The sequence below is a fragment of the Rhea americana genome, unplaced genomic scaffold (assembly GCF_003343005.1).
Source record: "Rhea americana isolate MKP2758 unplaced genomic scaffold, rheAme1 scaffold_79, whole genome shotgun sequence".
Lineage (NCBI taxonomy): Eukaryota > Metazoa > Chordata > Aves > Rheiformes > Rheidae > Rhea > Rhea americana.
Window position 1 is genome coordinate 847,736 of NW_028186967.1, and position 12,880 is coordinate 860,615.

The window sequence follows — 12,880 nt, forward strand, 5'->3', positions numbered from 1 at the left end:
TCTCAGAGGTCTCTCCAGGTCTTTTGTCCAGGTATCTTTAAATCAAGGAAGAGATTTATCCTAAGGCACAAGATAAGGACACAGGAACATGTACCATGATCAGAAACATGATTGAAATGATCAGTTGAATCACTGTCTGTCAGCTGATCTGCTATAAATGACTTTGAAGGCACTGTTATCATAATTTACTTATGAGGACAAGTGAAAGAACCTAAGCCTCCAAGGGTTCTGTAAAGAAAGTCTTTTGTAATTCAGTGTAAACCTTTTTTCACATAATTTTTCTGATAAATTTCTGTGTGATATCATACAAAAGTTAYATCATTAATCAGAAAATACAGAATTTATTTCCTTCTGTCAGAAAAATAAACTTACTTTGAAATATTGTAACATAAAAATAGGGAAGAAAAGTTGTTTTACTTCATAAAACAAAAAACAAATCCCCAAACCCACTTTTTCTCTATTTACTACTCATCTTAAACAAATTGAAAATAGAAAATTTAAAWTTTCAATCCTTGAAAAGTTCTACAGAAATCCACAGAATGGTTTACTTGATTCATTTCTACCTAAACTTTTTCAGGTGCCTTGAGTTATGCAGAGCTTGGAACAAGAATCACCAAGTCTGGAGGACACTATATCTACATATTGGAGACATTAGGGCCTCTGCCAAGTTTCTTATTTCTGTGGGCAGAGTTTTTTGCTATCAGGTAAGACCTTTTGTTTGTTGGTTTGCCTTTTGCCAGTTGCTGTGAAGACTTCAAAAAAAGTTATGGTGCCWGGTAACAACCTAGGTATTTTTTTAGAGGAAAAAGTAATAACTGAAATGAATTACTTTTAAAGGTTTTCAGTGGTGAAAGGAAGAGGACAACATGAGTCARTTCCTACATGTGTTCAATGTAATCTGTGTTTGAAAAATCTCTCTCTTGTGCCTTGACAGCTGATATTCTCTAAGGGCTGTGGTATTTTYCAGTGACTGAGAATAGATGCCAATTTTATTTCAGATCCTCTGTTTTTATGGTTATACTTTCTTAGATTTTCCCGTGAAGAAAACTTTCTGGCTTAGCCATGAGATAAATAATATTTTAGAAAACTGTAAATGACTTTCATGTATGTAAGTATTATTTATTTATTTATTTACCTGAAAGAAGAAGATGAAAGTCCTCCCCTCACAGTAACCTGCATCCTTCATGTCAGTTGAGATGAAACAGGACATGTGAACCACACTGTATTGCTCAGTATGACTAACATCAGCTTTTGCTTTTGATTTCAAGTTTAGAATTAAGCTTTTTACAGCATGTGGTTCTAAACTATTTACTGAAAAAAGCTGCAAAGGAAACTATACCGGAATGCATCATCCCTGCAGGAGAGCAGGATTCAGTTGAGTGGAGAATCTTTCCTCCAGGTTTCCTGAGTTTTGGGCAGTTTTTCATCATGCTGTGTTTTTTAATGTAGGCTGGTCTGGCCATCTGCAGACCGCCGTGTGACTCTGTGAATTGGCTCCTCTTGCCAGGCCTGCCAACAGTGCTGTGGTTTCTTTGGCGTTCGGACGTTACATGCTGGAGCCTTTTTTTGCCCCTTGTACAGCTCCTCTCCCTGCTGTGAAGCTTGTGTCTCTCCTGGGATACTGTAAGTACAAACYTGAATGCTGGAGGCCAGTTTCAGAGCCTTTCTACCTCAGACCAGAGGTGTTGACCAGGCGTTATCTTCTGGGAGCACKGCAGGACCAGGACCCCATGTTATCTCCCCCATCACCCAAAGTTTCCTGATTCAAGGCACTGGTATTTGTGAAGAAGGGGGAGAATGGACCCTAGTCATTCAGCCCTGTGGCCACCAACCAAGTGGCAGGGAGCAAGATGAGGATGAGGTTAGAGAGTGTCATGGCCTGCCTGTACCAGTGGCTCAACACTGATTCCCAATAGGAGGGTGTCGAGGCAAAGGGGGAARATCTGAGGAGACCATGCCAAGCGTGGAATTAGAAAGAATGCATGCATAAYGGTGCAAACTCCACCTGGTCTGAGGGCATAAGATTCAAGCTTTTGGACTCCTTGCCTGGTTCATCCAGCATGTGAAGCTGTCCTGTCTTGTTCGGGGCGGGGGTGTGTCGCCACAGGGGCTGCTGCAAAATGATGCTGCTGAGATGTTCCGGCAAACTGATACATTTCTCCCAGACAGGTGTGGATCACCCAACAGGAACCAGGCTCCTGGTCACTCTTAAGAGTGAATCTGAACTTCTTCAAATGTTATATGCTGGGCCATAACTTTAATCTTTTCTAACATCTGTTGTTCAGAACATCTTTCCTGTAAAGTCACAGCCTTCTCCCTCATCTCCCTAGAGCAGAGACTGTTATTGTGCTTCTTCCTGCATGCACTAAACTCAGGCACAGCTGTAGTAATGTGGTCTCCTCTCCAGACACGGTCCTCACGCTGAATTCTTGGAGTGTCACCTGGAGTGCCCGGGTGCAGACGGCCCTCTCCGTCATCAAACTCCTTGCTCTTGCCCTCATCATCRTACCGGGGATGATGCTTCTGGCCCAAGGTACGTGTGCTCGGTGTGGCTGAAGCAGGGAGGGTTCTCATTCACGAGATAGCTGTGTGGGGTAGCGTTTATCCATTTGTAGCAGGGTAGCTTTACTGTCCCTAGTGACATGTGGTACCACGTTTGCTGGCAGGAGCCTTTTCTGCCCGCATGCTGGATGTGAACCAAGCTCGAGTCTGAAACCTGAGCAGCTGTCATTGAGCTGTGTTATTGCACTAAGGCTAATGTACCCACCTGGGCGGTGCTTTCTTCAAAACGATTCTAGGAAAAGTGAACCTCTTCTCTCACCGCAGGAGGCTGTGTGGGTCTACCCAGAGTAATATAGGTGCATTCCTCTGGGGACAGACTTCCTTTGGTATAAGACTAGCCTGTTTTCAGTTTGGCTTTAAATCCTTTCCAACAAACACGAATTAGATGGACATCTGGGGCATGTGACAGCATCTCATGGTGACCTGACCCAGTCACAGATATGCAATGAGTTACCAACCATCAGCTAAGCACCTCTATTCATTCTGTAGCTTAAGCTTATGCATCTTACCTCTAAATGGAGATAGACAATAACTTAGTAAACTTATAACTGACTCATGACTGATTGAACGCTAGCATTCAGAGGGAAAAAAACCTACCAGTGGTATCTTCTGGGAGTGATACGCAGAATATTGGCTTTAATCTAAGCCTTATTTTATATAAAGCTCATGGCATTCAGACTCAAGGGATGAAGCCTGCTCTGTCTTCATGCTATTACCTTTCTCTACAGAGGACACAACAAAGGCACTAGGCTGAACATTTATGTTTCYTTCTGATGTCTGAAGCTAGTTTCTTTGAGCATGCAAAAATCCCCCCCAGGCTAGCAACACATCTGAACTGAAGGACTGCCCTGCAGCTAGAAATCCTGAGCTGTTACTGTCAGGAATGCCTTCGAATGACAATCTGGAGCCCTGGCACACTCCTCTGATGAGGAGAATAAGTGGTGGTGACATCTGGAGAGAGAATTCACTGTGAGACCCCAATATGACAGGCTGTATTTCATCTGACTCATGGGGGATTGTAAATCACTCATTAATACACTGTAGACAATAAATTATTTTTATGTACCATCACTTATCGGCAATCATTCTAGGTTATAAAAAGCCTACCCCAGTAGGCTCACTTCCATTTTTGTATTTAGTTTTCTTCAAATCCATTTTCCTTCTGACTTCCTTTTTTTTAAATCAAAATTTGCTTTGTTCCTCTTTCTCATTCTACTTTCATTGGTTATGCTCTTGTCTTTTCCTCTGCCATTACTTCTTCTTTGGCTTCAAACCTGGATGCCTAAGTCTTATCTAAGAGCTCCTTACAGAGGCACCTCAGTAGAAGTACCTAATTTTCTCCATGTGTTCTGTGCCATTTCATCCCTTTSCTGGTGAAGCCCAACTACATGAGCTCCACATCTTTTACTTCTAAAGAAGCCTTGAATGAGAACCYGTTAGTTGCTTTGCCCTCCCTTTCCTAAGTTTTTGGATTTTGATAAAATGTGGCTTATATCCAAAATAGTGACTTTGATTTTTATTGAATAAGCATGGCTTTATAAAACCAACAATTTCCCTTCTACTTCTCAGTGCTATCCCAGGTTTATTTCTGATCATTTTTCTGAAAATTGGAGGATTTGGTAAAATGGGATCTTTATCTGATCCCCATCTTTCCACCCATCAGCTCTTCAGTTTCTCCTGCTGCCAAGCAGTGCAGTGATGGTTGGAAGAGGCAGTGAGGAAGCATACTTTCCTGGAGCAGTGGCCCAGGGTGGCTGTTCCCACTCCTTGCGCTCCCTCCTCCACCTTTTGGTTCCCATGCTCTGCATAGCATGAGGCCGGGGTCAGTGCTCCTGCAGAAGAATCAGGAGGTGGCACAGCAAGGGTCGAATTAGCTGCCTCGTTGGCTGCACAACATCAAAAAGGAGCATGCATCCAGCTGCTTGTGTGTGTGTGTGAACCCAGTGAATTAATTTTGGGCCCAAACAAAGAAGAGGACAACTTAGGTCACCTTGTCTCCATGATCTCCTGTTTCCACAGCAGACACTGTCTGAAAAAAGAGCCAGCCACCACCAATGCCTTTTCTGAGATTTCTCCCATGGCTGGATGGGAGACAGATTTATTCTGTCACTGTTTATGAAGTAAACATATCAGCAAAGCACTGCAATTTAAAGCAATGAAATGAATTCGAATAGCTAACTACAAAGAAGTCACAAACATTTTTCCCAGGGTTAGACAAGAGGTATAAGGGAGGCTAAGCCATGAGAAATAAGTCTGTTCCTAGTTTCCCTGCTCTATATCCTTTGTTTCTCTCTTGTGTAGGCCACACTGAAAACTTCCAGGATGCTTTTGACAGACAATCATTGGTTTTGGATAAGCTGCCCTTGGCTTTTTATGCAGGGATGTTTGCGTATTCAGGCTGGTAGGTGAGATCAGAAGGCACTTTAGGGGCAGTAGACTGGTGTTTGAGACAAGCTTCAAACTCTCTCCCTATCTTCCTCTACCATGCAGGTTTCAGACTAGCTTTGTGCGTGAAGAATTGATCAGACCTGAGAGGTAAGGCCAGGAGAAGCACGTGGGTCTTGTTTTACAAGCCTCTGAGGTACCCTAGCTTTCCAAATACTTGCAAATAGTAGAGGAGGAAAAATGTGAGTTCATCTAACCAAGGTCAGCTCTGTAGCACTATGATGAATAACAGAGATAATTGTTTGTTATATCTCTCTCTTTTGTAGAAATATCCCACTGGCTGTGATTGTGTCCGTGATCACTGTAATTGTGGGGTATATGCTCACCAACGTTTCCTATTACACAGTTCTAGGGACGCAAGACGTTCTGGCTTCTCCAGCTGTTGCTGTGGTAAGTTGTTGCCCTGGTTGTTGTCTTTCTTCAGTTTGATCAACTTGTACTGAAAGGGTGGTCAGGGCAAGTATTTAGGAAATGGTTTTCCTAATAGAATGACCTTCTGCTTTGTCAATTCTCCTGATGATTGGACAAGAGTAACTTCTTCTAATCTTGCCTAAAAGATAATTAAAAAGAACCTGGAAATGGCAGTAGAAAAGGCAAGATTTATATTTTGTTCCTTCAATGGCGGTTTATTCAGTTACGTCTCTTGAATCTGGTGTCATAAGAGATTATCACGTGTTTCTGAAGTAAGTTTGCTCTTCCTGCAGAGTTTCGTGCAGCGAACCTTCAAAAGCCTTATCTCAGTGGTCCCTGTCCTTGTTGCACTGTCCTGCTTTGGAACAATGAACGGGGGAATCTTCACATTTTCGAGGTCAGGTTCCTAGGAGTTTATTACTCTTTTTGCCTACTGAATCAGAGGGGAAAGCATCAGTAACCTGTGTAACTGGCTATCCTCTTGATGGCATTTTAGTCCCTCTTGGGGAAAAATAAGGCCTTTAATTCTCAAGAGGTAAACTACAGAACAATCTCTGTTGGCTATCTAATTGCTGTTGGCTATCTATCGTTTCCTCTTCTGASTAGGTCTAGGCATTGTTGTCTAGGGATGGTTATAAACTGGTTATAAAACAAGGTTTTTATCTGCCTCACATCCCTTACAGTTTAAATCCAAGTGAAACGTCAGTGTTTCTGATGAACTAGAAGCTTTGTTGACCTTGGCAGTCGCTCAGTAAAATCCAGTTCGTTTTTGTTAGGTCAACTCAGCTGCTCTGCTCCAAGGCAGAGAATCCTTCTGTTTTGAGGATCTCTGGCCAAAGGCAAACTCTCCCTTGAGAACTTTGCTTTGAGTTCAGTGAAATGCTACCAGGACCAAGCCATTCCTAAAGCAATAGTCTAGGCTCAACAAATCATACTATATCAATAATGATCACTTCATTCCATGGAAAAATATCTTGCCAGCTCTACTAGCTTCTAAGCTGCATGTCCTTATGGGAGTCTTGAAATTGGAGAGGGGCAGAGTTCATGCACAAGGGAGCATCTCTCTGGTCTGGAAGAGCTGAGCAAACTCTCTCGAGCCAGTTCTGTTTCATGGTTTTGATTGTGAAAGGGCATATCAGTTGATATGAAAAGGATGCTTCCTACTGCAAGAGCTAATGACTTATTTGATCCACTGCCCTCAAGTTCAGTATTAAATACGGTGTGGAGAATCCTTCACTTTAGCTCCTCTGGGTTGTGACTGTCTTTGGACAACACAGATTTATCCCTATCATCCTTCTCTCCCTTGTCCTGGCATCATTAACATAGTCACTGCAGAAAGGTCATATAAAGGGTGATAGGGCCTCCCTGGCTGCCAGCCAGGCACACCCCTGCAAAACCACAGAGGCTGCAACAAAAACGGTTTTACGCTCATGCCCCAGCTGCTTTGGGCTCTGCTCCAGTACAGCTGATGCTCTGGCATGATATATTTGTGAAGATTAAATTCATGAAATTGAATGCAGTGCTTTCCCCCTAAAATGCCCTTTCATGATTCAAAGGAGGGATGGAGGCAAGGAGCTCTCTGCTGCCATTTTGTAGCTGGGCCTGTGTGTAGCTGGCTTCTCTGGAGCGTACTAAACTCTACTTTCTAACTGCCGGCCAGAGGCCTGAAAATCCACTGTTAACTTGAGAAAATTGCTTTTAATTAATTAATTTATTTAAAAAAGATACACACACACACACACACACACACACACACACACACACACACACACACATATATATATGTATATGTATACTCCTGGTCTGCAGCTGCTGCTGTGATAGGGTCTACCAGGGCCTCCTTTGCCTTAAGCCCAGTCCTTGTTGTCATGGACATCAAAAGTGACAATCCCTTTATAAACTCACCAGCCTCTCTTATAATGACTTGAGATTTGTGACTCCTTTACTGCCTACTGGAAAAGTTAATCTGTTCTCTGATGGCAAGAAACTTTCTTGCTTCTGTTTCTAGGCTGAATTCATTCATGGTCACTTTGGTCTCTGCTAGTGGTCCACTCAGGCGGATGCTGCCAGTGGTGCCACTAYTGGGCACTCCGCTGCACATAACTCAACTGGTCAGGGGAGAACTCTGGGAATGAAACTTGTTTTTCTTTGTTTGTGAGTTGTTGTTGTTGTTTTTTCCAAATTTCCCTCTGTCTAAGGACAGAACTGTGACCTTAGAGGTCTATGATGGTGATGRTGGTGAGGTATGGTGGTCTTAGATCAGACTAGCAACTACATTTTATAGTATGAATGTGGGATGCTGGAGCTCAGGGCTCCCTGTCTCTCTCTAGGACTCTTTTTGTGGCTTCAAGAGAAGGACAGTGGCCTCCTCTATTCTCTATGATCCACATTCGAAGGCATACACCTCTTCCTGCTGTCATGTTAATGGTAAGAAGGTCTGGCTGTTTGACTTGCTCTGTTCTTGTAGTGTTGGCTTTCTAGCAGTCTTTTTGTCTGGCCCTTTGCAAAGCCTGGAGAAGCCAATGAGCYTTAAAGGAAGTTGAGATGCTGCCTCTGAAAAATAAAGCAGGTGGCTGCAAACTACGAAGTTCACCTGTGCCAGGAGTGGTATCTGAACCCACTACTTCAGATTCCCTAGCTCATTGCCTTGAACACATTCTTTAAAAGTGTCGTTCCTATCATCTGCCACGGTTGCTGCTTGATATTGTCCTTTGAAAACACCTCTTCTAGGCTTCAGCTATTTGGGAAAGTGAAATTCCAAAGTGCAGTAGAAACACAAGGAATGAGCATTTTATGGAGATGCTCTCAGTTTTGGTTGTGTTTTTCTGCTGGCAATGGTTCAGCTCCATCCACGGTGCTGCAGTACTTCTGCAGCTTAGCTGACCTGCTGAAMCTTAGCAGATATTTTTGTACGTAGCCTTTCACATTCTCTTTGTTTACAGCTGCAGCTTTTGAAAGAAATTATAATGCACTTCATGTGGCATTTCACTACTTCTGTATCCCAAAGTCCCAGGGCTGCCTGACTACTGCTGACTGGCAGCATAAGCTTTTGGATCACACATGGTTTAATTGCCATACTTAGGAGGTAGACCCCCAAAGATGCTGTTGATCTCCATTGCTTGTTTCTGTAGTACATCATAATTGTGTGTTTAGGCTTTTAACCACAAGCCTTCAGTCTGTGACTGTGTTTTGTAAAGCATACTGTGACCTCTGAAATGTTGGGGCTGTGAAGTAGCTGCCTGTGATTGCAGGGGGGCTGGAGGAGTTGATCCATATTACCCTTTCCAGTCTGAGGTCTGCAGTAAGGCTTTAATGACTGTATTTCATCTTCACAATGCTCAGTTCCCTTTGGTAACTGCCATGGTGTGTATCGGAGATATCTACCATTTAATGAACTTCTTCAGCTTTTCCCGATGGCTCTTCATAGGATTAGCCACCCTTGGGCTCATCGTCCATCGCTACCGCCACCCAGAGGTGCACAGCCCATTCCAGGTAATGCATAGCAAATCTCTAGAGGCCAGGAACAAGCAAGTTGTTGTGTCTTGCTCGCTTTGTCTTGCTCACTCTCATTTGGTAAGAACTGGAGTAATACATAGCTGTGATCACATTTAGACTCTGAGGGGTCTTGATTTCTACTGTTCAGTAAGCTGAGCCAGGGAGCTCTTGGGGTTGGCCCAACTATAAAAATGTATAGAGCTATAAAACCAGCTCCACATGGTGTGTTACCAATCATAACTGTAAGATGGCAACTTGCTTTAGAGGAAAGAGTATCAGGCTGCAACCTGGGAGATGCAAGAAAGACAGTTCCTCCACTGATTTCTCATGGTTTGGCGAGGAGGGTGCCTTGTCTGGATGTTATTTTGGTGGTTCATAAATGTCAGCTCCAGCAGGGARGGACCTCAGGCTTGGGGGAAAAGAGTCATTGTCAAAGAGATCCTGGGTACAAACCTTACTTAAGCCAGGAGAATTGTCTCCTGGTGCAAAAATGTTGTAGAGCACACAGAGCTTGTGTGCAACCACTGCTGCTGCAGGCCCTGAGGCTGTGCACAGCGCATGGGTACATAACATGAAACATTTTATTCAGCAGCCAGCTAATAGCAGCTAGTGGACTGTGTGGTTTGTGGTCCCATGGAGAAGTACTTGCTCTCTTGGAGCAGGGAGACAGAGTTGCTTTGCAAGCTCACAGCCATGCATGAGCTTTGCCTGCCCTGCGTGTACTAAGATCACAGAAGGCAGTGGGGTATAAGGAGCTGCTAGCTCACCAATTGCTTTGCTGGTTGGTGGTGGGACACTGTGTTTTCTGTGATTGTTTTAAGCGCGGGATTTACTGCGCAGGCACAACCCTGCTCAGCTCCTGTGCGTTCTGCACTGCTTGTACCTGTGGCTGTGGGCAACGAGAGGCRGTGAAAGTGGGCAGAAGGAGAGGGGGGAAGCAAGAGAGTTCAAATCTCTCCTCCTCAGTGRCAAACCGGAGGCTGCCCTGTCCTCGGATGCCTTTCCCCAGCTCCCTCGCCTCCCCCTGGGCCTCACAAATGGCTGGTGCTCCTCCCATCATAGGCCCCTGGGTGCAGAGAGGAGCTGGTCCCCTTGTGTCAGCAGAGGGAGYTGGAGCAGGTGAGGAAGACCTTCCTCAGCTCCTGCTGCACTCTAGGCACCTTTCCCACAGCTGGATAATCTGCAGAAGGCATTTGGTGAGGACTCTGCTTAAACCGTGCAGAATTTGTGCCTTTTTCACCTTGTGCCTGTAGGATGCTTCCACCTGGCTCCTGCAGAGGAAACCTCCAAGTCCGCAGGCACTGGGCAACCAATCRGGGAGAAACTCGGGGGAACAAGATGCTTTTCATGCCTCCCACRTCTCCTCCCCAAGCAGAGAGAGACCTGATGCTTAGTCTGGGGTAATTTTTTTTCCTGGGGTTTGCTGGAGACAGAGTTTTTAGGAGAGATCTTTAAATGTCTCTGCTTGCTGGCAGGTTGCTGTCATGTTTTCATCCAGAACCACCTTTTCCATAAGTATTTTTTTTCTTTCAAACCAGGCTTCTCTGTTAGAGGACATAAATTAGTAAGCAGCACTGGTGATGCTTTCAGTTTCTGTAATTTTGTCTCATTGTATTTTAGATAGAGATTAAGGCTTTTAAAAGTTTCTAAAAGTGGATTGAGTGTGTGAGGAAAATCACGACATTTTRGTCAGCTCCTTCCCCCCCACCCCAGTTTTTACTACCACTTCAAACTTGAACAGTTAGCTGCAAAAATGAAGCACTGCATAAACCTGATGTGTGCATGTGCTGCTCTCTAGTGGTCAAAAAAGTCTATTTATTTTCTTCTTTTGATGCTAGCCTATTTAGCTAGAACAAATTATAAAATAAATATAAGTGATTCTGCTTTTTTAACCTATAAAATTTATACTTAAAAACAGCAAGAAAAATTGATATGAGAAAGAACCACCACTCTCACATAGCTCTCAAGCAGCTGCATGGCGTGAGCATCTGCACGTCAGGGATGCTGGAAGGGAGGCAGCTCTGCTCCTGCTGAGCAGCTCCGCTGGAAAGACAGGGAGCAGCAAGAGCATGCCAGCCTGGGAGCTAGAGAGTAGTCATGGTTTGAGCAAGCAACATCTTCCATCCCCGCATGGTTAGCATCCAAAATCTCTGTTAGAAAGAGATTATCATCTGAGGCGAGATCAGGATTTCCCTTACTCTGTTGCTCATGTTGAAGAAGTGACTTGGCTGAGATTGGATCCATGAACTAAGAAAAGGTTTCATAGTTTTATTATTTATTATAGTCTTCCAACAACCCAGACGAATTGGATCTCAGTAGCACTGAGGCTGAGGTGCTGACTGCTGCTTTGGTCTTTCATCAGGATGTTATTGAAAATCATACTCCTGGGGCTGGTGCTATGGAGGTAGAGAGTCTGTTTTATCCTGTTTTGGCCACTTTAAGTCCCAGGCAGGATGGAGGCTGGTCAAAATGASTCTGTAACATTATAACTAAACAACAGTTTGTTTCAATGATTGCCTTGCTCTAATCTTGTTCTCAGCTATTCCACCTGCAGTGGCCACAAATGACAAGTTTGTACATGTCCATGAATTYGGGTACATTTAGAGAGCAGTGGGGTATGGTAGACATCTTCCCTCCTGCTCACATCTTGCTGTGAGTGAGGTGAGGTTTATACTCTGAGAAAAGTGAGAGGGAGGTGCACCTCACTGAGGGGCAGAAGCGCACACTGGGCTGCCCTTCCTACGGTGGTATGAGTACATTTTTTGCTACTTGCTAGCAATTGATTGTACAGAAATGGCATGTGGGACAGATATACARTTTTTCTTATCCTCTTTAAGATGGACATTTGAAGAGTGTACGCTGGCACCTACGAATGGCAATTTGCTAGAGCAGTCAGTTTTGCCGGAAAGTCATCTGTGCTCTTTTCCCTAGGTTCCCCTGTTCATTCCTGTCTCTTTTACCATCATCTGCCTCTTCACAGTGGGAATGTCTTTCTACTCAGACCCTGTAAACATTAGTATTGGATGTACCGTGGTTTTAAGTGGCTTTCCAGTCTACTACCTCGTAGTCCACAGGCGAATGCCGGATTGTTGCCATAGCCTGTTTTGTAAGTATGCACTTGCCTTGTAGTATTTGGGACCTGAGCACGCTCAAGGGCAGGGATGTTGGTTTGTCTCCAGTGCCCGTCTCTGATACGAATCGTTCCCTGGGCGGTAGACCCAATGAAAGCCAAATCCCACCACACTGACAGTGCCATTCCCGTGATACAGCCTCCGTGGCTGAAGAGATGGACAGTAAAGCTGCGCGGCGGGCGGGTGGGTGGCTGGAGGTCCCACAGGTACCGACAGCCAGCCTGTGCTCATGGGCTGGCGGCCCAGTTGGGAATATATGGATCAGCCACTCTGCTGTTTTGTTTTAGAAAAAGTAGGGCTCAGATCTACCAACGGGGGCATGGAGAGGTTTGCTTTCACTACGCAACCTGTTCTTCCCTAAATTTTACCATATCTTTAGGATTATCACCTCTCTGTCAAATTTAGTTGAGACTGAGCAGCAAGATCAAAATTTACTGTGGAGAGATTGATAGGCAGAGGCTGTAATCCCATGCACAAATATGTATGCTGAAAGATTGGGGAAAGGACTGGTGGGAAAAGATGGTGCAGCCAGCCAGGAAAAGATGGTGCAGCCAGCCAGCTTTCTATCTGGTGATGAGACATCCCGATTTTGTTTTTTTCTTGCTTAAGAGTATGAATCGGGGCGCAGTAGAAGGTGTTTAAACAAGATGCTTGTCCTAACCATGTAATACCTAGCATAGATTTATTTCAGGTGTATTYTCAGTGGCAAAAATAAAAGTCTAATTTGAATTTATGATTTCAATTGCAAATTTTGACTTCTTTCAATCTGATGCTGGGCTGAGGCCTGTCAGTAACCAGAGACTAGAAGAAAACATACACAGCAAAAAAAAAAAAAA

General features: G+C 44.2%; 1 protein-coding gene across 4 annotated transcripts in view; it reads left to right on the plus strand.

The window, feature by feature from the left end:
• The window catches only part of LOC146585605 (cystine/glutamate transporter-like), a 17,371-nt gene that overhangs the window by 2,981 nt on the left and 1,510 nt on the right, over positions 1 to 12,880 (plus strand). The window contains exons 2-11 of one of the 4 annotated variants that reach the window (XM_085322658.1): positions 578 to 704; positions 1,508 to 1,623; positions 2,408 to 2,533; positions 4,864 to 4,963; positions 5,053 to 5,097; positions 5,274 to 5,397; positions 5,712 to 5,815; positions 7,749 to 7,845; positions 8,761 to 8,910; positions 11,845 to 12,019. In XM_085322658.1, coding sequence (XP_085178784.1) covers positions 578 to 704; positions 1,508 to 1,623; positions 2,408 to 2,533; positions 4,864 to 4,963; positions 5,053 to 5,097; positions 5,274 to 5,397; positions 5,712 to 5,815; positions 7,749 to 7,845; positions 8,761 to 8,910; positions 11,845 to 12,019 — 1,164 coding nt within the window. Of the gene's footprint in view, positions 1 to 577; positions 705 to 1,507; positions 1,624 to 2,407; positions 2,534 to 4,863; positions 4,964 to 5,052; positions 5,098 to 5,273; positions 5,398 to 5,711; positions 5,816 to 7,748; positions 7,846 to 8,760; positions 8,911 to 11,844; positions 12,020 to 12,880 lie in introns of those variants that run through there. The other 3 variants (XM_085322659.1, XM_085322661.1, XM_085322660.1) reach the window with 3 other exon arrangements.